The sequence below is a fragment of the Besnoitia besnoiti genome, chromosome I (assembly GCF_002563875.1).
Source record: "Besnoitia besnoiti strain Bb-Ger1 chromosome I, whole genome shotgun sequence".
NCBI classification, from domain to species: Eukaryota; Apicomplexa; class Conoidasida; order Eucoccidiorida; family Sarcocystidae; genus Besnoitia; species Besnoitia besnoiti.
Genome location: NC_042356.1, coordinates 855696 through 879086, shown reverse-complemented (window position 1 = coordinate 879086; position 23391 = coordinate 855696). Strand labels below are relative to the sequence as shown.

The 23391-nt window shown below is 54.6% G+C and overlaps 3 protein-coding genes across 3 annotated transcripts; 1 reads left to right on the top strand and 2 right to left on the bottom strand.

Moving 5' to 3' along the window:
* Window positions 1-355: 355 nt before the first annotated feature.
* BESB_001360 (putative NADH-cytochrome b5 reductase 1) lies at window positions 356-2921 on the top strand (the record flags this gene model as incomplete). Its single annotated transcript, XM_029358891.1, has 5 exons — window positions 356-446; window positions 785-1031; window positions 1362-1571; window positions 2026-2228; window positions 2680-2921. 5 exons carry the CDS (start codon window positions 356-358, stop codon window positions 2919-2921), a joined length of 993 nt encoding a protein of 330 aa, XP_029221803.1.
* A 2962-nt stretch (window positions 2922-5883) lies between these two features.
* BESB_001350 (uncharacterized protein) lies at window positions 5884-13266 on the bottom strand (the record flags this gene model as incomplete). Its single annotated transcript, XM_029358890.1, has 11 exons — window positions 5884-6141; window positions 6495-6596; window positions 7019-7129; window positions 7684-7786; window positions 7990-8020; window positions 8426-9673; window positions 10299-10531; window positions 10802-10908; window positions 11439-11571; window positions 12081-12167; window positions 12620-13266. 11 exons carry the CDS (start codon window positions 13264-13266, stop codon window positions 5884-5886), a joined length of 3060 nt encoding a protein of 1019 aa, XP_029221802.1.
* A 1825-nt stretch (window positions 13267-15091) lies between these two features.
* On the bottom strand, window positions 15092-21219 carry BESB_001340 (uncharacterized protein; the record flags this gene model as incomplete). Its single annotated transcript, XM_029358889.1, has 13 exons — window positions 15092-15280; window positions 15504-15605; window positions 16079-16189; window positions 16700-16802; window positions 16982-17012; window positions 17564-17971; window positions 18092-18313; window positions 18875-18959; window positions 19028-19088; window positions 19476-19582; window positions 19957-20089; window positions 20709-20795; window positions 21194-21219. The coding sequence occupies 13 exons, from the start codon at window positions 21217-21219 to the stop codon at window positions 15092-15094; spliced, it is 1665 nt and encodes a 554-aa protein (XP_029221801.1).
* Between the last annotated feature and the right edge of the window lie 2172 nt (window positions 21220-23391).

Genomic DNA, 23391 nt, shown 5'->3' with positions numbered 1-23391 from the left:
CCCGGAACGAACAGCACGTGCGCACACAGAGTTGCACGGGCTTGCACGCTGTTTCGCTTCCTCGATCATGGGTACGGGTGCTGCGTGTGTGGAGGCTGGCAATCTAGCCAACCCCGCCCAAGGAGGGAAACGAGAAGAGAGACAAGCGTCTGGAAGACGCCGGTATGTTTCGATGGCGTGGCTCTAAGCGAAATTGAGATACACACATCCAGTTGCACAGAATAGCTCTACATCTGTCGACGATTTCTTTCCGTGCACCCGAAAATGTGGACCCACCTGTGCGTTGACTGACGACCTTTTGAACGCACCTGTTCTCTTCCTCGGCATTTCCAGATCTTTCGCTTCTTCTGCAACGATGAAGGAGCAGGCATCCCCTTCCATCCCACTCAAGGGAGAAGAAGTGCCGGTGCAAGGCCTTGGGGCCTCGCAGCCTGCGCTGCTCGTCAGTAAGTCGTTTTCTTGCGATGAGCCACTACCAAAGCGCAGACACTGTTTTGCCTCAGTCTCTGTGTCAACTGCGCGCAAGCTTCTGGGGTCTGCGGGCGAGTGTGCGTCTCTCCCTAGATCAATGTAGGCAGATCTAGGACAGCCACGTTTGCATGCGCAGGTAAAGAAGCGGTCGCGGAGCTTCAGGTCGCCGCATGCAGTCTAGCCGCAGATAGAAGATGAGCGTGAATCGTATCGCATGAGCGAGGCCGTTGGCGCCTCTCCTCGGCTTCACTGGACGTCTGTTTGTGTGTCTTTATCCGCGAAGGCGTGCTGGTCGCTGTTGCCTCGGTGGCAGTGTACCTCGGTCTCGGGCGGCTGAGGAACTCAGGCAAGACAGGCGGTGCGTCGCAGGGCAACTCGAGCGACCCCTTTATGGATAAAACGCGAAAGAAGTTCAAACTGGTTGATAAACTGGCCCTGTCGCCCAACACACACAAATACCGCTTCTGCCTTGACCGCCCCGAGCAGATCCTCGGCCTGCCCGTCGGGAAGCACCTCAAGCTCTTCGCTCCCGCGCCCGCGGCCCGCGTGCAGGGACAGTGGTGAGAAAGGGAAAAACCAGAAAATCCTGAAAAATCGGGAGAAATACGGAACAAACTAGGAAACAGACAGGGAAAACCGGCGCTTCGCAGTTGCAGGGCGGCGCGGGAAAGAATCGAGGTGAGCCGAAGAACGCTCGGCAGCGGCCGCGCGAGGCGATGCTCAGCAAGGCAGACGAGCCAGAAAGAGAACGCGGACGGAGAGTGTTCAGAGGCGACCCGGGAAGGAGGCGACAGCCATACAGTTAAGGAGCGGAGGAAGAGAGCTTGGACCATCCTCCTGCGCGGCCGCTGGTCACTTTACGCTGCTCGGTTTGGCTTGTCGATTTTTAGGAACAACGCGCCGGACCCCGAGGCCGAACAAGCGGAGATCGAGCGGAAGTACACGCCAGTCACCGGAGATCGCGTCCAGGGCTACGTGGACCTGATCATCAAGGTTTACCGCAGAGGAGAAGTCGAACAGTTTCCCGACGGAGGAAAAATGTCACAGTATCTCGACAGTCTGCGGGTTGGAGACTACGTGGACGTCATGGGGCCGTTCGGGTAGGGAAAATCTCTCCCCGCGCGCCGGCAGGCGGCTGCACACCTGGTCGACACGGTGGACCACCGGCGCCATCAGCAGCAAGTTCTGCCGCGGCATGTCTAAGATATAGCGATGTATTTTGCATTTGGCAGGTGGCATTCGCATAGTGCTACACATTTACGCTCCACGGTTGACGGTTGTGGGTATTCTGCCCCCTCCTGGGCTCCTCTTGGAAACGCCTTTCACGCCTTTTATCTCTTCTCAATCATGCGCCGTCGCCCTATACTCTTGGGGCATATATGTATATATGTATACAAATATATAGATATATATATATATATACGTAACGTATATGTAGGCGGCTACGTACAGGTATCCGTCACGATGTGGCAAGATAGACGTGCCCATGGCGAAGTGGCGCCGTGGCCGCCTGCGCTTTGTAGATCTCTTCATTTTGCGTTTTCTGCTTCACAGGCTGATTGAGTATCTGGGAAATGGCGAGTTCCGGGTGAACCGACGGATGATCAAGAAGAAGAAGATCGGTATGGTCGCTGGCGGCACAGGCATCACGCCCATGTATCAGCTGGCTTCCGAGATCCTGGGAACGGGCTCGGACCCCACCTGTCTTTCGCTTCTCTTCGCGAACCGGACCAAAGAAGATATTCTCCTTCGCGATGGTAAGCACTTCCTCGTACGCTGGCTCCCGGATCTCGGCTCACTGTTCATATACGCGTACAGCGTCGTCGTGTGGCGCTTTCCCTCTTCGCCTGTAGATTGGAGAGCGTCCAAAAATCAATGATCCGTATGGCGATAGAGGGCCTGAGGACCTGCATGAATTGCAGGTCGAGTTGTCATGGAGATACAAGACGCACATGCGTCTGCGTATAGCAGATGGTCGAGGTGCCCGTATCTGCCGGCACAGGAGCGACGCTGCGGGAGCGTGTGCAGGTTCCTTTGTCTAGCGCCAGGAGGGAGGAGGTGCGCGACGTGGAGCGTACGTCTTTTTGGTTTGGGCATCCTGACTTTGTGTTCGTAGCGAACTGAAACCGTAGGCGGCGCGTATGTCGAGGCATTTCCAGGCGTTTAGTGACTTCCTTCGTCTCTGTCGCGTGTGATTTTCCTCGGCAGAGTTGGAGGAGATGCAGGAGGCTTACCCAGACCAGTTTCGAGTCGCGTTTACAGTCGACGAGCCAGGGCCTTCGTGGCGGTTTTTCTCGGGCTTCGTAGACGAAGCGATGCTGCGAGCCACCATGCCGCCTCCGTCTCCAGACACACTTATTCTCCTCTGCGGGGCGCCGCCAATGGTGCGCAGCTGCATGGAGAAACTGCTCGCTCTGGGCTACGCGAAGGAAGATATTCTCGAGTTCTAGAGCGGCCGCGACCCGCGTTCGAAATCGTAAAGAGAGCCCGACAAACCCTCAGAAGAGCGCAGCTCAGCTCAGCAGCCGGCCGCGCTTCCGAAGGCGAGTCGACTCGTCGCCGACGTTTTTGATCCTGGGCTTCATTCAAGCAGCTGTGAACAGCAGATCCGCAGCATACCGTGTGCGACGTGTATCCGTGTGTACGTGCGTGCGCACTCCCGGGAAGGTCGTTGCAAATATATTCAGTGTTTAGAGACGTCCACCCCCTCGGCGCTGGCTTTAACTGCCTAACGGGGGGACTGGCATCGTGCCTGGTGTGGTGCATGCGACAATGATCGCAAGGAACATAACCAGATTCTGACTTCTAGTCGTTTTCTGTTCTGCGTCGTGTAACGGGAGAAAACGGAAAGCATGAAGTCTGCGTGTGTGTGAGTGGCTTCCATACACATATACTGTTGCTCTCTTTGCCTGTTGTTGAGATGTTTTTTGCGGACGCAACTCGCGAAGGCGCCTGATTAATACGTGCCCAATTATGCTCGTTTATTTTTTCCCACTGATTCGCGCATTATTGCCTCGGTTTTGCGCGGCGTCTGGTTGGTGTTTTTTTGCGTTTCGCTATTCGCCTTGGTCTGCAAAGATGCGACACCAACAGACTCGCGGTCCTCCTTTTTGCGTGCATGTGTCCACTGTAGTTGAATTTTCGTTCCCCTTATTTTCGCATGTGTCTCTCACCGCTCGGACCTAGTTTTACCTGGATGGAGGCAGCGTTTGCGCTGTGGAGCATATTGAAGGAATCTGCTTTGCTGGAAGGGGGAACAACGGGAACGGCGCCGCGCGTCGAAAGCCTTGCCGCCATTCTGCACTCTGATGGAAATAGCGAGTGAAATACGAGGCCACACAAGAGAATCTTCTGTGCGTAACGCAGAGAGTGAGAGGGAAACTCTCTGCCTACAGGAAGGGGTCGGCCGCACCAGAAGCCACATAGGGTGCTCCACAAGCTGCACGGTAAGAAAACAGCCCAAAGCCGAAGCCTAGCTCGCCGGCATTTCCTACACAACAAGCGGCGTTCACGCGTGGTGGAGAGCAGGCCTCTCAGGTGGAAGTCAAAATGCGAGGGTGAAGTGAATTTCTCGCTTGGGGCTCCTTCGCAGCACAAGACCCCTTGAGAGAGTCGCTGCTGGAAAGTCACGGAATAAGCAACGGTGATGAAACGTCTTTTTCCAGAATTTTCTCATGTTCCTCTCCCGGCGGCAAAGGCTCACGTCATCCAGACGTTTCATTTTGGGAGGCTTGAGCTAGCACAGGTGGCAAGCAGCTCTTCTGGTGGCTCTGAGCTGATACTTTTTGCACTCACCCACGTTATGAGACAGCGCAGCACGAGGCGTTTGTTTGAATTCCTAAATCGTGGCTCGCTTCCGTCGAAACTCTCCTGCCAGTGACTGTCGGTACGTGGGGTAGTGTTACAATGTTTTTGCCACGGCGCTTTTCCATCTTCCCTCGTGTAGACGCTTTTTCTGTCTAGGTACGCAGCGGTGAGAAAGATAGAAAACCACCTGGTCAGGGTCTCCATTACTTCGTGCAAATCCTCTCAAATCCATTAGCACCATCGCTCGTGCTGATCGCGGTTGAATCACGGAAAACAGTCGAGGGTTGCTATCGTGTGAGGCGTGGCTACGCATGCACGTTTTTAGTGATAGACGAACTGGTGATTTCTCTTGTTCCGCCATACGACTCCGGCTGCGCACGGGACAGGTGCTCGGCCGCACGCACGCTACTCGCTACGAAAGAGGCGTGGGGTTTTCGCGGAAGAGGAGGTAAGGTGCCACACCTACCTGTCGTCAATTTGAGCAGACCTCATTGAACAAGGAAGATAGGATATCACACGTGTCCGTGGTCGTTCCCCGGCGCTTGTATGTGCCCGTTCATCGGCATGTCGACATGTACATGGAACAACGACAAAGACTGCGGTCTGCAAGACTGCTACGCACCTCCCTGAACATGTGTTCACCTGACGGAAAAACGGAAGTCTCTCGAGTCGAGTGCAGAAAAAGGGAGGAAAATGGAGCCATGTCGAGAGTACCCGGAAACAAACACAGCAGTTTTGCCCCCGTGGACTTTGCCGCTGCGCGACGAATCTAGTTCTGTGTCCACGTACTTCTCACATGCTTCCACACCAAACCGCAAATATTACCGCGCAACTCTTCCCGCCTTCTATATCGCGGGCCTCGCTGCACACGCACGACCAGCTGCCGCGTCGCCCAGCATCGCCATTGCCATCCATCGCACACTCCACACCAAACAGGCGCACTCGGGCTGTCACGGTAAAATGCAAATGCCGCGCGTGTCCGCTTACATCCACACCTATACTGGCACCCCATGCGCGTAACGATACACGCACACGTATACGCACAAATATATGTGTATAATGCGCCAGAGCAAACGCCAGACGAATGGGAATACGCGTGTGCGAATTGCTCGCCAAGCGGATTCACAGGGTGCACTGTCCTGAAGTCCCGGACAGGGCAGGAAATGGAAAGAGGACGAAAGCACGCAGCAGGTCTCCCGGTGCAGTGCAGACTTAGTCTAGCTCCCCGCTTTGTCTCACAGTGCGGGGCTGTCCGAAGCGAAAAAATAGCAAAACCAATTTCTTCTCGCCGCTTCTTCTGCGCGGTCCTCGTCAGGAATCCGCTCTTCTCCCAGCACTATTTCGGCCCCAAAGGTTGTTGGGGTCTAAGGTTCAGGAAAACCCAGGCTTCAGAGAAAGCAAACCAACACTGACACGGTGCAGGCGCGGCACCACAGGGTACCGCATCCGTGGTTTTGTACAAGCTTGGTGCCCGTGACCCCCGCGCGTGCATCGCCTAGTTGACACAACGTTCCACCTAACGACAATTTAGACACTAAAACGCACACAAAATCGACATATTTGCGACCCTCCATACCTGTAACTGCGATTACACGCCGTACATCTTTAGAGAAACACCGACCGGTCTCGGAGGATCCGGTGCTGCTCCAAGATCAGCGGGTTGATCTGAATCGCTTTCTCCCTGTCCAGAACCAGGGGAAATCTGGCACTTCCTGCCACTTCCACCGTGAACTCGAGGAAAGGGTCGGTGCTCTGTTCAACAATCCGCACGACGTCTGCTAAACCGCGGACCTCCTCGCCTTGCACGGCGGTCACGATCGCGGGCGCGGCGTTGTATCCGACAGTCAGCTCGGACGCGAGGATCTGAAGACAGCATAGGGCGAGACGTATGCATTCTATCTTGGCACTACTACCCTTCTGGGCAGTCCAGGGTCCCACATGCATAATGAGATGTGTAGGCTGATAAATCTGCATGAATAGACAATAGAGTAGAATCTCTTTGTGCACGTACTCAAAGAAGACGACTACCGGGCAGATCGGGTATATGCATGCAGATGACGTCTACGCATTCGCGGATATCTCAGTACGGACAAACAGGATGTAGACCTGAATTACTGATGCATGTGCGGACGGCGAACGCGACCGCCATTTCGGCGTGTCGCGTTTGAGCCAGAGCGAGACAGGGTAGCGCATTCTGAACGTGGGGAAGAACTTACTACACTCAGCACGACCACCTCATCATTTTCGGACTTCTGGAATTCGCTCCTCGTGATCTCCGTGATGAAGAAGGCTGGAAGCTCGGTGCCTCTCATGTGCTCCTGCGTAAAAGAACCAATTAGCAGAAGTCGTGATTCGTGTCAGACAAACGCCGTCTCTGCGAAAGACAGCTAATCGGGGAACACCGCGCGAATCCGGCAACAATCCGCCGGTGTGTGCACGTCCCTACATGCACCTCGTTGTAAAGACACATGTCCGCGCCGGGTCCGCCGACGCGCGGTGCGTGTAGCTTTGTCCGTCAGGAATTTGTCTCGGGCAAAATGGCCGCCGTAGAAGGAAAGCCTTCGTTGAATCTGCATGCGCCGCAGTGCCCCCGCCCGCGGTGCTCCCACCCCTCTAACGCGACCTTGCTGCGGCGCCGACTTCGCCGTGGCTCAAGAATCTGAATCGAAGTATCTTCGTACGAAATCCTCAAGTCCCTCTGGATAGACCTGGGTACGGCGGCATCCCCTGTGACGCTTACCACAAGGCGTCTGGTAAGTGTTGTGAAGACGAGCCCGCCGAAGACGAAGTACTTGGGCGTCTGGTCCGCGGTGTGCGCTGGCACGCGCAGATTGGAAATTGTGAGGGGAATCTGTCGGGCATCGCGAACGCACTCGCACGGGAAAGTACGACAGTAATCAAACCGCAAAGGGTGGTGCTGCGTGGCTCTGGATGGTAGTGGAGGCACGATGGCCGTGCGGGGAAGGCCGGCAGCGCTTCTGCTGTTCGCCACAGCAAAGACAGCGATGCGCAAACGACTACGTCTCGTCCTAAGAAGTGCACACACGTCAAGGACTAGAGCAGCTGCGAGTCCTGCCTCCTCCACACATGTTGATGCTGTTGTCTCCACAGTTCTTGTTGTCCCTCATGTTCTCCCGCCCCAACACGCGCCTGGAGAGCTGTATTGTGGAAACGCAACAGCCGACCCCGGCGCGGAGGATGCTACCAGAGTGTCTACACGTAGGGTCTAAGCTGCGGCTTTACCTCAAAATTTCACCCGTGTCAGTACTGCGAGCCACTGGTGAGCTAGGAGCGCGCCAGGAAGTACTGAACCACTGGCGCGCACGCGGAAGACTGCTAGTCGTTTGCTGTTGGAGCGTTTCTGGAACACCAGAGCGCGTTGAGACCCACGAACCCCCCACGCACCAGAATCTCTTGCACTTTTCCGTCTCTCAGCACCAGCGCCTTGCACGCCTCGCCGTTGAAGCGGTTGATGATCGTGTACTCGACAGAGACACGCTCAAGTTGTCTGCGAAAGCCAAGCACGCACGCGAGACCGTAGAAATACGCCTCGTTTCGGAGCAAGAGTTTCTCCACGGCGTCTCGGGCTGGGCGCCTGCTGACTCGCGTCACGGCAACAGGCTTGCGAACGAAAGGTGCGCCTACGCCGACCAGCTGAGGCTGTAGAGCAGACGACGTACGAGGCGTGGGTTTGGATCTGAAATCGCTTACCTGAACGCGACAGTGCCGTCATCAGCAACGTCTGAGAAGAGGCGGCAATCACGCAGCAATCGATAGGAAAAATGCAGTGTGCAAATGCCAACGGATACCGCGAAAACCAGCAACAGCGAAGCGCATCGCGCGCAGACACCTACACATGAACACGTACGTATACATACATCGCCATGATCACCACACCCTCGCTGGATCACTGCCCTCCGCCTTCGGCCTCGCGCTCCCGTTTCATGCTTACGCTCTCTTCCCACGTTCCTCTTCGCCCCCGATGAAGAATGCCTCTTCATCGTTCCCTATCTGCCTTTCTTTGTCGCGTGCTGTGGCGTATCGCCTTCGGCGCACGACCTGCGGCTCTTCTTATCATCGATCATGTTCCATTCACGTCGCAGCCCCTGACCGTCTGGTATGTTTATTCGTGGCTTCGATGTCTCACCTTTTCCGTCTATGGCGAGAAGCACGTCGCCGACCTTGAGCCCGAGCTGCCTGTCCTCCAACTCAGCTTGTTGTTCTCGGAAGTAGGGATTCGGGATGAGTAAATCTTGCTCTGACCTGGGTCGCCGCTGAGCGGCCGGCGGCGCCAGCGCCTTGTCTTTCAGAGACTGTGGAAGGGAAGAAGCTAACGACGGCAACTTGGACAGAAAGTGCGACGGGTTGATCGATACGAGGATATCCGCGTCGTTGTCAATGTCTCTTCCAGGGATCACCTCTGAGGCGTCTTCTCCAATAGGGTCGGTGCTTGCGATCTGGAGCTCCATTCCCCGCACTCTGCTGTCTGCGTCCCTCTCGCGGTGCTCAGCTCGCTTGTACGGGGCCTTCAGGTGACTTCCATTGCGCTGGGAGAGTCGCTGCAGGATGTCGGGCGCTTCGGCGCTTCCGTCCTCCTCGCGAGAGACCGCGGCACCTTCGGCTTTGCTCTGCGCAGCGCCTGCGAATCTCGCCTCTGCCCTCTGCCGCGCCAGCTGCTTCCTTCGTGCCTGTGTGAGCCGGCGAAGCAGCGCCCTGCGATCCACGAGGACGTGCTCCGGCCGGACTCGGGTCTGGATGAAGGTCGGGCGCGCGATCTGTGCTGTCGAGTCCCCACGAGGTCCACGCCCGCCGCCCTCGTTGGCCGCCGCTGAAGCTGAGGCAGGAGACCCGCCGCTCTCGCCGATGACGTGCTTCTCAAGGATTCCGTCCAACTCGCTCTCCGTCACGGTTCTCACCGGCTCTGCGCCGCTGCCGCTGTCCGCGTCGCCGCGGGGCGAGAGGAGCGGGCGCGAGTGGAGGGGCAGGGACGAGAGTCCTGCCTCGTGCGTAGTCGAGACCGGAAGCAGACGAGGAGAGAATTCTGTTTGCGCCGCCAACAGAGGGCGTGCGTTAGTCCCTTGTTCTCTGACACCCTCGCCAGGGCCAACTCTGGGGAAACCTGGCGACGACGAGGGCGGCGACGCGAGTAGCGGGGGGCCGCTCTCGCGCGAAGACGACTCGCTGGCGTCCTCGTCTAATGCCGGGATCAACGTCAAGCTCTTCGGGTCAACGGGACCAGAGACAGGCCAGGAAGAAAAAGGCACTCGTATCTTGCCCGTGCGGTACCGCGCAATACGCAGCTGATCCACCTCAATCACCAACACGCCGGTTGGAGTCACCCCATGTGGGAGGTCCGACGCCCGCAAAGCGTTCAGGCCTTTGAATTCGCGCAGACCTGAGACCGCACCACCGCGAGCAACGACAGAAACACAAACAAAGTTGAGAGGGTAGGCAATACCGCCGAAGCAACAAACGCCTATGCATCAGACACGGGAGGCAGACGCAGAACGCGGCGACGCACTCAGGGGGCCCTGAACCCGCACTGCCGCGCCAGTGCTAGGCACTGGCGTGCTTGAAACGGAACACGCTCACAGGCGCATAGGCACGCACACACGTGAACAGAATTGCTATGCGCCACAGTAAGCGAAAGAATGCACCATCCAGACACGTGTGAAAAGACGCACACTATACACGTAGATCGGTACACTAAGCGGCGCTGTCCAGGATCTCCTGTCGAGGCTCCTTTCTACTGAGACCACCGGTGGCTGGCTTTCTTTCAGAGCCCGGCCGCTCCACGTCGAGAGTCCTCGCCGTTCGTCCTGCAGAAGACGCGCGGCAATGTGCGCCACGGCGACGGTCACCGTCGCCCAGGCCCGATCCGCCCCTGGACGGTTTCTCGCCGCTTCCGCTCTCTCGCTCTTCCTGGCACCTTTGCCCCGTCGTTAGTCCTCTCCTGATGGCGCCCCTCCCTCCAGGTTGCTGTTTTAACATGGGGTGTGAAAACCAGTGCCTTGTCTTACCGTCATTCTCCATGTGCGCGATTTTCATGCCGAGCGCTGGGAAGCCAGTGTATCTGCCGTGAAGGATCAAGTCGTTAAGGAAGTGCCTCACAACTGGGTAGGGAACTATGAATCCCATATTCTGCAGCTGACTGAATCCCTGAAAGGCCACACCCACGACGCGGTTGTCCACCATCGCTGGGCCTCCAGAGTTGCCGGGGTTGATCGCTGCGTCGATCTGGACGGTGAGCAAGCTGAGCGAGAGAACCGAAACAGCACAGGCCAGGACGATCCGTGGCAGGTACATCGCACGAACGATGCGGAACGGCGCGCCACAGTCTTGCACGGAAACGAATCTTGCGTGTGCACGCATAAACGCAGCAAAACCTAAAGAATATGTGCGAGCGCTTGCACGCGCAGAGGAGAAGGGGCGGATGGCGAGCCAGGCTGGCGCACAGCCTGCGCCCTCGGAAACTGCCTCAGGGTCAGCACGTCATGTTGGCGCACGCAGTTCGCCCGCTCACCTGAAAGAAGAGTGCGCGTAGACGGACATTCCCACGCGGCTGACGACTCCCTCCGTGATGCTCAATTGGTCACCGCCCGTCGGGTAGCCAAGGACAGTCACACTCTCCTGAGAAAACGAAAACACCACCGGCATGCCACACTTAGTCTCTCCGCGAGAGTCTTCTGTATTGCTGGTGCTGTGCACTGCCACTACCATGCGCCCGCGAACGACCCTCGAGCGCTGCTGGACGTGCACTCCACGCAGGGTGCGCACATATGTAAATGGAGAGACTGAATGAAAGAAAAGAGACGTAGAAGCCTGGCGGAGGGCTGGCCGCGGGTACAACAGCGACGCCTCACAGCGTGGCGTCAGTGAGTACGGCTGAACGAACTGCAGGAAAAGCAATCTCATCCAAGCGACATACAAAGCGTACGTCGCGTCCGCAAGTTCAGCATCTGAAATATAGAGCCAACAGTCTCATAGGGTGGATGTGTACTGCAGTTATGAATCGCTTGCCTATCATCCTTACACGAATTAATCTAATACCAAAATGCTCTCTGAAAATGCTGTCTGAATGGACAATACGTGACGATATACGTTGCTTGCCTCTCCACAACAGGAAGCCCCTTTCCGCCTTGAAGGCCCTATTTTCTTACACTGAGGTGAGGAACGCCTCCGAACTCCAGCGGTTCCAGGTTCTCCCAGAATTCCTCGCTATCAACTTCGAGCAGCGCCAAGTCAGCTTCGTGCGCAGTCGCCAAAACTCTCGCCAAAAATTTCTTGGCGTTCCTGCAACCACACATCCACATACGACATGAACAAAATATGCTAGCATTCTCTATCACACGCATTTTTTCGCTGGCATAGCCAAAGAAAGATCCACGTTCCTCCCCAGCAGTTGTTGGAATTGACAGGCGGGAAGCTGTCAGGTCCCGTGGACTGAACGCGTGCTCGCTCCACGATACGCAATATCGATTGAAGTCCCACTCAAGCAGGCATCAGCTGGATGTGTTTGTCTGTTTTTGCAGTAGCCTGTTCTGTTCATCTATGTGTGTCACGAAAAAGCAAAATAATGTATTCATAACAACCTCGCAGAAAGGGAGGTCAGTAACCAGGTGCTCATACATACCCATATCGTCAGACGTGGCTTCACACAAGATCCCCGGCGCGTGTATACGCCCACGCATCTTAATGTATGAGTCACAAACCTGGACCAAGATGCGGCACCGACTATATGCGCGAATCGACTATGGAAAAATCCGTTTGCAAATCGAGGACCGTGGGGACTACTAGTTTACCCGTGTTTACGAACCAACACACGCGTTGCGTCGGTGACAACGTGACCGTTGGTCAAGACTCTCCTGCCTTCGATGACGAAGCCAGATCTGAGACGAAGCAGTGAGAGGTCAGACAACCACGGTCGGTACAGCTTCGCTGATTTAGAAGTGACCCTTCGCAACAACCCGAAAAGCTCCAGTCAAAGCCGGAGACACGGTTTCCACTCCCACAAAGTCCGTTTTCCAGGTCATTTTAGACCAGCCGTTGAAATGCATTCGCATGCGTGGCTTAAACACGCAGCGCACATCTACTCCTTCTTGCACGCCAATCTGCACGCTTCTGCAGCAGCCCTCGTGTCTGCCCTCCGGTCTCTCCAGGGCAAGCGTGGCTTTCTCTCGATGCACGTCATATCTGTCCTGTTCATCAGGAAAGGTTCACGTCGACACACGGACGATTCTGCACAGTGGCGCTTTCAATCTAGTCCAAGCCTGCAACGCTAATGCGTCACCTGTTCGTCCTAACTCCGTCTGAACATTCAGCAGGTGCCACGCAATCTTACCCAGACACTTCTTTCGGCGCCTGCATTTGCCAAGGCGAGTGATGATCCGGCGTCGTGATGTCAACGAAGATTTTTACCACGCTGCTCAAGCTCCTGGCCAGGAGTTGTTGGCGCCCGCGTGTCTTTGAAGCCCTAAATTCTGGAGACACGGCAAGCGCTGGGGCAGACTCCCGTGGCGCACCATGATCGGCCGACGGTGAATTAGGCGCCGACACGTGGTCAGCCAATGCGCCTCCTTGAGGACTCCCTCCGTATATCTGGCCTACTCCCACCTCATTATGTCCATGTGGAGCACCAATACCGTCAATCTGCAAGAATGATGCACTCGGCGAGTCTGTGCTGAACTCCTCAGATAGGTCATATGGTGGTGCTGGAGTCTTGTCGTATGTTAAATTGTCTGTATGAGGTAAAGACACGTTTTCGCCGGGATCCGTAGTCGGGAACGTCTCGGAGGTGAGGGTGGCAGATGCGGGTGCAGGTGACGGGAAAGCAGCAGAGGCAGACCACGCCGAATGCGCTGCTAGAGAAAGCAGTCTAGAGTTGGTGAAGACTCTGTGGAGTTCCAATGTCGCAGAGATCCAAACAAGAGAAAAGAGACGCCCGACTCTCCAAAGAGGCCGGTGGCCCCAGTGTACCCTGTGTGTCATCTTGATGCACAGGGAGAAATAGGGGGAACAGAAAGACAGGCGCGCATCCGCATAGAGAGAACCAGTCTGGATTGACGGGTTTCGAGAAAACCGCAAAGCAAATACACACAACTCTGTCAATCGGGAAACTACGGCAACAACGGCGAAAACATGCTGATGGGCGAGGTGCCAGCGCAGAGCAGACAACGCGCTGAAGCCGGACGACTCGCTAGATAGCGCGACGCCGAAACGGGAGAGCCCTGTGACTGATTGTCGCAACCTTCCCCGAGAAACTGCTCCCTAAAAAGTATTCTCTACATGTTCAAAGCATGCACTTCCCTACTGCCCCCTCGTCGCATTTGAGAAGCGGGAACCGCCGCTTGCCCCGAGCCAGTAAAGAAGACACGAGACTCGCTCTCGGCTAGCTGCCAGTCGACGCCTTCCTCCAAGGGGCAGCAATCCTCGAAAAACGTTCCTCAGATGTGTGCTGGCCCCTTATCCCGTTCGAATTCAGAGATTGAAGAGAAAATCTTGTACGGCAGAAACAGGATGTTGCAGATGCGAGAGTGGTTGGCGCCGTAGAACGGTTAGCGCGGTTCCTGCTTAGCACCGGCGGGAAACGCCAGCGCGCCTCTTTGCCATTGCGATATATCTTGAGACACGGCACGGTGCATGTGTTCGACATGCCTAATAGCCGCCATCTGTACGGTGTAGTTCTGAGCTGTTTTCCAAGGGATCTGGATAATTCGACAGTATCGCTTTGAGTAGCTCCTTCTTGATGTTTTTTTTCGTCGGCACAGGACGATCGAACGGTCGCAGCTGCGCGCACAGTGTTCAAGTCACTGTCCTGATGCCTGATACTACGTGGCCACGGGAGACACCCACTGCCCAGCCGTAACAGCCAGGCTACATGTACACTGTGCAGGCTGGTCGCTGGCAAGCGGAAGCTCTCTCGTGTTTCTCCGCCCATCCGAAGTTGCACGCGTATGCTATGCAAAGCAATTCGGCCGAACGCGCTCGTAGCCGCTGTGCGCCGGCCTTCGGTGTGAGACTCCCGGCGCTACACATACGCATACATAAAAAACTAAGGAGTAACAAATCTGACAAGATGCTAATGCCGCATACCTGCCGATGTTGGACATGTCTGGTACGAGTTCGCGAATGCCGCAGCGCATACAATTTTGCGCACCATGATTTCATGTCGGGTTCTCCTCACTTCACGTTCCCCAATCTGTGCTTCACCATACTCTGCCCATAGTAGACCCAGTTTCCTACGCTTACACGAATTTTCTTGAGGGGCAATGCAATTCTCCCGTAGTGACAGATCGCGGATATAAAGTCATACATGCATAAAACTCATATGCGGCATGTATATGCACGTCCAAGCCTCATAATACATGGCAATAACACGTGAGAGGGCGCTCGACCATGCATGTCACCCCTTCTCTCTCAAGACAAGGTCACAGCGCGTATCATGTCGCTGCGCAATGTTTCAATAACGCAAAGACATAGAGGGAATACAGGTTAGCTTGTTTGGCAGCGCCCCGTCTATGCGGCACGGTCGTCTGCCGCCCCCCCTCACGCCGTGCCCCCTCACGTGTGTCCTTCGTTTTCTGTGCTGTCGCCTCGGACCTTATCTAAGACTCGCCTCGTGGGACAACGGGCGCTGTGAATCGCGGGACAATCACGGTCAATTTTAGACGCATAAAGCAATGTGTATTGTTCCCCAGTTGTCCGTATATTCAAAATTGCAACGAGGCCGCGCTGCGCAGGAAGATCAAATCTAAAAAGCTATCGCGTGTTCACACCACCAGATGTGCACTTACTTTCCATTCAGTCTATTTTTTTACAGAAAAGTAGACCGGTCCTTGAGGATCCCGTGCTGTTCCAGAATCAGGGGGTTGGCTTGTATCGCCTTCTTTCTGTCCAGAACAACGAGAAAGTACGTGCTCCCTCCGACATCCACCGTGAATTCGAGGAACTGATCCTGGTTCTCGTCGACGATACGCACGAGCTCTGCTAGCTCTTGAATCTCCTGGCCTTGCACAGCAGTAACGATCGCTGGCGCCAGGTTGTACCCCACTGTCAACTAGGCGGCAAGAACCTACGTACGCAACTGACAGCAGGCAAAACGTACGTATGGAAGAGGTAGGCCGACACTGTCCACAGATGCGAGTACAAAGGTGTGCGTGAAAAAAGAGTCCCTTAGCCGATACGGCAGAGGCCGACAACCGAACGAGTGAATAAAAGGAACCTACCGCAGTCAAGACGACTATCTCATCGTTCTCGGATCTCTGGAAGGCGTTCTTCGAAAGTTTGTGGTAGAGAAACGTAAGGTTCTCTCCGGATCTTATGTCCTCCTGCAAACACGGAGTGCGCGAGAGAGTAGAGCGCAGGAAGCGCGGAAACGAAACGCTATCGTCGTGAAGGTGTTCGCGTTGTGACCTCATAAGTACAGTCGGCAGCAGCGTCGCGTGCCCCCAGAACGAGCAGGACCAACGGTGAGCATAAGAGGCAGAAACGCAGCACCAATCGCGTGCAGTGCACAAGATAAGATGGGCATACCATATTACCTCGGTACGAGTCTGTGCAAGTGTATAGATGAACGGGTGCTTACGTTGGCAGGGAAGTGCGGGGGGAAAGCCTTTATATTTTCTAAGGACAGAAGCATGTGGCATCGTGATTATGCAACACGGTCGGTCACGTCTGGACGAGTGGCTTGAGTAAAAATGCGCTGGACCACCGTCAAGAAAAGGGAAGTCTGGTACAGCTGTTGCTTCTTTCTGCGTCTCTCAAAGTTTGCTTTGGTATTCTACATAGAAACGATGCTGACCATCAGTCGTTGGGTAAGAGTCGTGAAGACCAAACCGCCAAAGACAAAGTACTTCGGTGCTTGGCCGGCCCTGTGCCGGGGGACGCGTAAATTGGAAACTGTGAGAGGCACCTGAGACACCCGGAAGACATCAAAGAGCACAGCCAGAACGTCGGTGAAAATGAAATCAAAATGCGGAATATCACAGTAGGAGTCAGCATTTTAGTTGCACTGCTGTACGCGGCTAAGGCAAGCGCTTCACAGCAATCTGGGAACATGGTACACAAGTTGTTGACATGAAAATTCGAGGCCGAGGCACAAAGCCAGCGACATGTCCAACGCATCTTGCGCTGCCTGTCAGCCAAGCTTTAGACTGCGTGCGGTAGTAAAGAAGTGAAAGTTCGTTTGCGGGGAAATCTTTGCAGTACTTTCTTTCTTCCTTTTTCTCTTGACTGTCCTGAGTGGTGTGATCTAAACCTCTCATACCTTTCCACGGCAGTCACAGTCTGGGGTCTGACCTGTGTTCGAGCGCACCTTCAGCGAGGAAACCACCTGCATTTCTGTCGCGCGTCCTTTGCGTGGAGGCTTAGTGTGTGGAGTATGGTTACCCACAGAACTGATGTGTTTGTTCACTTAGCTCACCAGAACATTTTGCAGGCTCCCATCTCTCAGGATCAGAGCGTCGCATGTCTCCCCATTGAACCGATAAGCGACCGTGTAGTCAACAGACACACGTTCCAGTTGTCTAAAGAAGAAAGCCGCAGGAACACCGAGTGCAAATGTGTCACTGCGTACCATCGCTTCTCTCTCTCTGCCGCTGAAGTTCATTACTCCGTGGCTGTTGAACCTGTCGACCCACCATGTAAGACGGCGCCTTCAGCACAAGCCCGACCGCACTGCTGGCAATGCAAAAACTGTCCTTACCTGAAAGCAACTGTGCCGTGGGCAGCAACGTCTGAGAACGGAATACAAGCATAGTGTCATACAAAAACGCGGGAAGCATGAGTGCATGCACTCACAGCGAGGGAAGGGATAACGGGTAAAGAACAGGAGGCATAGGCAGACGGTCGCGATCACGTACGTGGTGATGCACCGCCATCTTCGTAGAACCGTCAAGACCAGGCCCAGGTCATCCAGTATGACATGCATCTTGCCCTTCCCGCGTCCGGACGCCCCGGTGCCCCTCGTGTTTCGCTTCTCTCTATTTCTCCACGGATTCGAGGAAACCCTTGTCTCCGGCCGTCAGCCAACACCACAGAGGGCCGCCAGGCTTAGCGCAGTATATCCATCTCCCTGATCGCGCCTGTTTCGTCTCTCCCCCGAGTTTGTGATGTGGCTCCAGTCACCTCACTCCATCGCTGTGTCGGCTGAGGCATGCGCCAATTCGCTGCATCTTCACGTCTCTGTATTTCCTTTTTGCGTTCCTGCAGGCTCATGTTTCTACTAAAACATTGTTCATAAACGATGCTGGTAAAGATTCTCGCTCCCTGTATTGTCGCTGCTCACCTTTTCCACCAATAGCAAGAATGACGTCCCCCACTTTAAGCCCAAGTTCTGGGCCATCCGCACTAGACTGCTGCTCTTGAAAATACGGATCGGGGATGAGCAAGTCTTCTTTTGACCCTGGCCAAGTCCCGCCAGGCGCATGTGTGTTCCGAGCTGGTGGACACTTGCTACGGTGCAACGGGAACGACGGAGGCAAAACAGAAGCTGAGCCAGCCACGGCTCCATGTTGGCCAGCTTGCACAGCGGAATTTGCATCATGACCCTCTCTAGCACTTATCGGCTCGCGGGTGGCGTCGACGCGTGCACTCACTGTAACTGAAACAGAACGCGACTGGTCCTGCGGCGCAGGAGTGCCCGCTGGGCGCAAGGCGGAAGAATCCGATTGACGGCCAACAAGAGACGTTCCTCCTACAGGGGAATCATCACAGTATTCTACACCACTCTCCCGGCATCTGATGCCATCGTGTCCGGGATATCCGTCTGTCGCAGAGAACAACGTAGACGTACGAGACACGATATGCCGCTCACTCAGTCGCAGACTATGTGTATCACAACGAGCGAATCCGGTTGTTGTCTTCCTACTTTGTCGTCCAGCTATGGGCTGGGAAAAGAATGGAACACGAATTTTGCCGGTGCGGTAGCGCGTGACCCGCAGCGTGTCGACGTCAATAACCAACACTCCGGTAGCTGTCACCCCTAAGGGAAGGTCCCCCGGCTTCAATGAATTCAGGCCTTTGAACTCGCGGAGGTCTGGGAGCAATAGGCAGAATAAAACGGGTCTGAGCACGTGCGCACACAAGATTACCAAAGAACGTAGACATATATGATTCATACGTCTTTCATTTATGAATATGCGTGTTCTGTGCTGCGAAGCGCCGTTCGGGGGATTCTCACACCACTCAATCAGTGTCCATTCGGAGATCTTCGACGTTGCCCAGACTTCGCGTTTTTCTGTCGAGTCTACCGCTCATTTCACAGCGACCACTGCTTCACCACGGCAAATGAATATTTAGCATCTTCTTCAGTTCCCTCCCTACTGTATCTCATGGTCTTACGAGAATTACTCACCGTCATTCCTGCTGAGCGTAAACCACAAAGAGTGTGGTCAGTCAAACTACGAACAACAGGCCTCCCGCCCAGTGCCGGTGTACCCGCTAGTTTCTCAATTCCACAATGCTTTCTTAGTAGTCAGACCCTGTCTCTCATGTGTTCATCGAACACATTCATTCCCTGATTGCTCGCTCTCCTTCCCTCCGTCCACCGATCCCTGGACGCTTTCCACCGTGTTTGATACTTAATGTTGCAGCTCACCATCGTTCTCCATATGTCCAATCTTAAATCCGAGCGTTGGGAAGTCAGTGTATCTGTTGTGACGAACGAGGTCGTCTAGAAAGTGCTGCACAACGGAGCAAGGAATGATGTGGCCGAAAGCCTGGAAGGCAACGCCGGCGACGCGGTTTTCACCATCGCTGGACCTCCAGAATTGCCCGGGTTGATCGCTGCGTCGATCTGGACGGTCAGCAGACTAAGCAGTAAAGGCGAAAACAACAAAAGGCCCAGTATGATATACACAACCAAGCACCATGCGGAGGCTACGAGGTGAGATGCGACACATTCGTTCAGGGCACGTATGGGTGGATTGATAGTAGTTGGGAGCACGAAGGGAACCACCTGCGACGTGAATCTTGATACAGTGATCGAACAGAGTGGCACAATCCTGGCTGGTAAGCAACCAGCCCGGTACCTGAACGGGCATCGAAAATGTGTGTACTTATTCCACAGAGTGAATGTGGTATTTGTTTGATTAGCTAGGCTACTGCGCAGCCATAGTAGAAAAGCGCAGCCATAGTAGAAACGATACCAAATCTTCATGACGGAAAAAAGATGCACTCCGCATACCAACCGGCCTCACTTGGAAGACGAGTGAGAGTAGCGAGACATGCCCACACGACTGACGACTCCTTCGGTGATGCTCAGTTGATCGCCTCCCGTCGGATAGCCAAGAACAATTACGCTATCCTGAGCACAGCAGATGGCAACCAAAAGATCGACTTTCTTTCCAAGCCTCGCAGCATTCGAATATATGCTTCACCTACTCATATATGGCGCCACAGGAGTGCACGTATACATGTGCATTGAGGAATGATGCGGCTCGCCAGCAGACAACGGAATGAAGACACATTAAGAAGAGAGAGACCCCTACATATGTGCCAACAGCTCCGCAGATGCAGCAGCACATGTTACCGCGCGGGTGTTGTCCGCAGATAGTGTGCAAGTATCGCTGAACGACAACAAGGACCTGTTTAATCCCCTTTTGCGCGCATCAGCAACTCTGTTCGAATGCTTGTGAAGACAACACAAAAAAAAGTGGCTGTCTTTGGCGCTGTACCTACACCCAAGTGAGGGATGCCTCCGAAGTGTAGCGGCTCCAGGTTCTCCCAGAATTCGTCGTTGTGCACCTCGAGGAGTGCCAGATCCGCTTCATGCGCGGTCGCCAACACACTCGCCAAGTATTTCTTGGCATTTCTGTCACACCGCAAGGGCTTATGGCACAAAGGGCTCATGCGTTCGCTTCTCCAGCCATTTCCCCAGTTTTCCGTTGTGCTACGACCAGGAAAAAGACTATATAGAGGTGTGCGTAAGATATACGCTGCACACGCCGTCCACGCATCGGAAATACTCGAGTACTCTACGGTCAAGCTTCCCCTACCCCGCAAAACGAAGACGCACACAAACCTGGAGGGGCATTACAAATGCCTCTCACGCGAGGGCGCCACAGTACAGCATACACAGATACGTATCTTCATTCCCGAATGCATGCATACTGGCATGGATAGACATCGTACAAAAGTCGATCGAATACATAGATGCAAAAGGGTATGTGACGATGCGTGGCTGTAAACCTTATCATACTCACGGACTGGCAACAAGACGTTCATCACGCATGTACAACCAGCGGAGCGACTTCCTGATGCGCAAGAACATATGTGGTTGCGAGACTCAAGAGCGGGCCCTGTTCACTCAGGTGCACCACCTTTCGGACGCGGGGACTGGAACAGAATGGGCACCTGAAGCACCACGAATAGCTTCGTCCGTGAGCAGCGAATGGAATTCGAGACCGTGAGTACGGGTTGTTTCGGCTTACCCATGTCTACGCACCAATACGCGAGTCGCGTCCGTTACGACGTGGGCATTGGTAATGATTCTCCTTTCTCCTATTACAAAACCAGACCTGAAGATTGGAAGAAACCCACGCAGGGGATGGTGTCTCAGATTGCTTTGGCTAGACAACAGGAGAGCCCTTCAACATGGCCTGACTGTACCGTTCCGCTATATTCCCAGGCGCACTACATCAGTCCGGGCGGATACAGCATTCAGGCCACGAGAAGATTGAAAACAATTTCTACAGGCCGGCCCACCTTCAAATAGATTCTGCGTATTCGTTGGCCCCTTTGGCGCAGATCATGTCACAGCAATCCACGCTCAGCTTACACAGGTTGCAGGGGCACCGCTAAGCTGCTCCAAGTGCTGAAGGGGAGCAGACTGCGGTTTCTTCTCTGCTGAAAACTCAGTTAAGTTCCATCTCCTGTATGTTGTTAGAAGTCATCTCTTTCATTCCAGTACTCTTACCCCGAACCATCTTTCGGAGCGTGCATCTGCCATGGCGAATTGTAATCCGGGGTTGAGATATCTACGAAAATCTTCACGACACTGGACAGACATGCTGTCAAAAGTTGCTGACGCTTCCGTTTATGCGAAGACGTATCATTTAAGGCTGCTAGGAGAGCCGGCGTTGATCCCCCCAGATTGCCGCCGTGTGATGGCAGCACAATCTCCTCCCCGTTATCCGTGCCTTCTCCCTGGAGATCAGCTTCACGTTGTGGATCTACAACCTTGCCACCTGGAACTTTTTGTGCCCTGACTGCGTAATCTGGTCCCGCAGCATATGTTGTATGTGGCACTTGTAGATGCAGATCTTCTGAAACATCATTGGTCAATCCTTGTGTATTTTGACGAGTTTTCGAATTTCGATCGCGTGCGGGCACAGGGGGACGAAGACCGGTCGCCGGCGGCTCCAGCAGTGTAGAGTTGCCTTCTGGTGAAGGTGGCGAAAGCGAATGCGAGCAGAAATGTGTAATGTCCTCAGCCAGACAAAACAGATCGTAATCATGAGCGCAGCCACGTACCATTAATCCTACCGGTAGCCACACGCACAAGCAGAAGAGACGCGTGGCGCTTGACCAAAGACCCCACGAAGTGTGATGCAGCATGGTTGTGCACACACCCAGGTTGCACCTTAAAGAAGACAGTACGTGCTTTTCGCCCCTGCGTTGCACGCTTGATTGAGAAAGAGCAAGAAACACACCTGCTGGCGCGGCAGCCGCCCAAGAGAGACAGTCCAAGGCCAGAAGAGTAACGTTTCAAACTACAAAGACACGAGAAGCAGATAAGCCTGCACATGACCGACGTCAACAAGTCAGTACACTGAAGGAGGTTGGCGCCATATGACGTACTAAGAAGCTTATGTAAGCATGTCTCATAGCAACAGTGTTCGCTTGTTCCTGGGCGGGTTGTTCAGTCGTATCCCCGCGTATCCCCTCGTCGCATTCATAATAAAATGCCATGCTCGTCAAAGCGACGCACAATGACTCCTTGTCCTTGTGCCATTCGACTGTGGCGAACCTCGTGAACATGGGCTTCAAGTCTGGTGGAAAACTAAATGCAGCTTCGGGTGCCCGAGGGTCAGCCTGCTATCATAGAAAAATGAGGCTCCTCAACACCCCACAGCCCTAGAAGGGTAAAAACGATCACACGCAACTCTCCGGCTCAGGCAACAACCCGCCTTTCTTAACGCAGTGTGGCAAATGGGTCGAGACGCCAAACAACAGAAGTAGACTAATGACACCTGTTCGGAGCCCTGACTCGAAGACTGGAAGTGACGCAGGCTGGCTACCTACGAGGCGTCATACCCCTCAAGGACGGTCTAACTGCGGAGCCTCAGGCGACAATAACGCCGAAGTCAAATTTAGCGAGACAAGAGGTCAGAGAATTCACGCAGGTGACTAGGCTGGTGGAGCAAGCTAGCCACTGTGTGCAAAACTAAAACCGGGAGAAAGTGGGAGCGGGTAAGTCTTGTTGGAGCACAAATCGCTTTTCGCTTGTCGTAGCAGTTGTCCCCGTCTCGGCCCCGGCGGCGCGTGAGGTGTTAACGGCCCGACTCTCCCGCCAGTGAGGGAGACACGAGTCGAACTCACAGCTAGATACGGCGAACAGCGCAGTCAGTGGAACATGGGCAACACTTTTTTAGTGTCTACCGATTCAGGAGCTGATCGAAGAGAGGTATTTTTTTATGACCTGAGTCCAATGCCTCTGAGGCAATGCTTTTCTCCTGACGTGACGTGGCAGAAGTCGCCACGGAGGCGAGCAACGCGGCTACGAAGACCTCGCGTGGCGCATGCACCCTTTCCTCCATGTGACAGCGCGTTGCTAATCTTCGTTGCTTTTGTATGGCACTTCGTCTGCTTCCCTTCAAGTTTTTTTCTTACGCTGGTCTTTCATGTCACCCGCTCTCGCGTAGCACACCGTGTGCTGGACGAAAACGCACTGACGTCCGCGTCGTGTGCATTGCTAGATGCGCCAGAGGCTCTGTCTCTACGTGTTCAACCAAGGGGAGGCACGTAGACGAGTTGTACGGCGGAAAACCGTACCACATTCGGTTTCATAATCTGGCTAACATATTCAAGCGCAGTGATGCCTATACAGCCCCTGCTACGTGTGCCTCTCGCTGCGGGCGTGTGCCTTCCCGTTCCAGATAAGGAGCCACAATA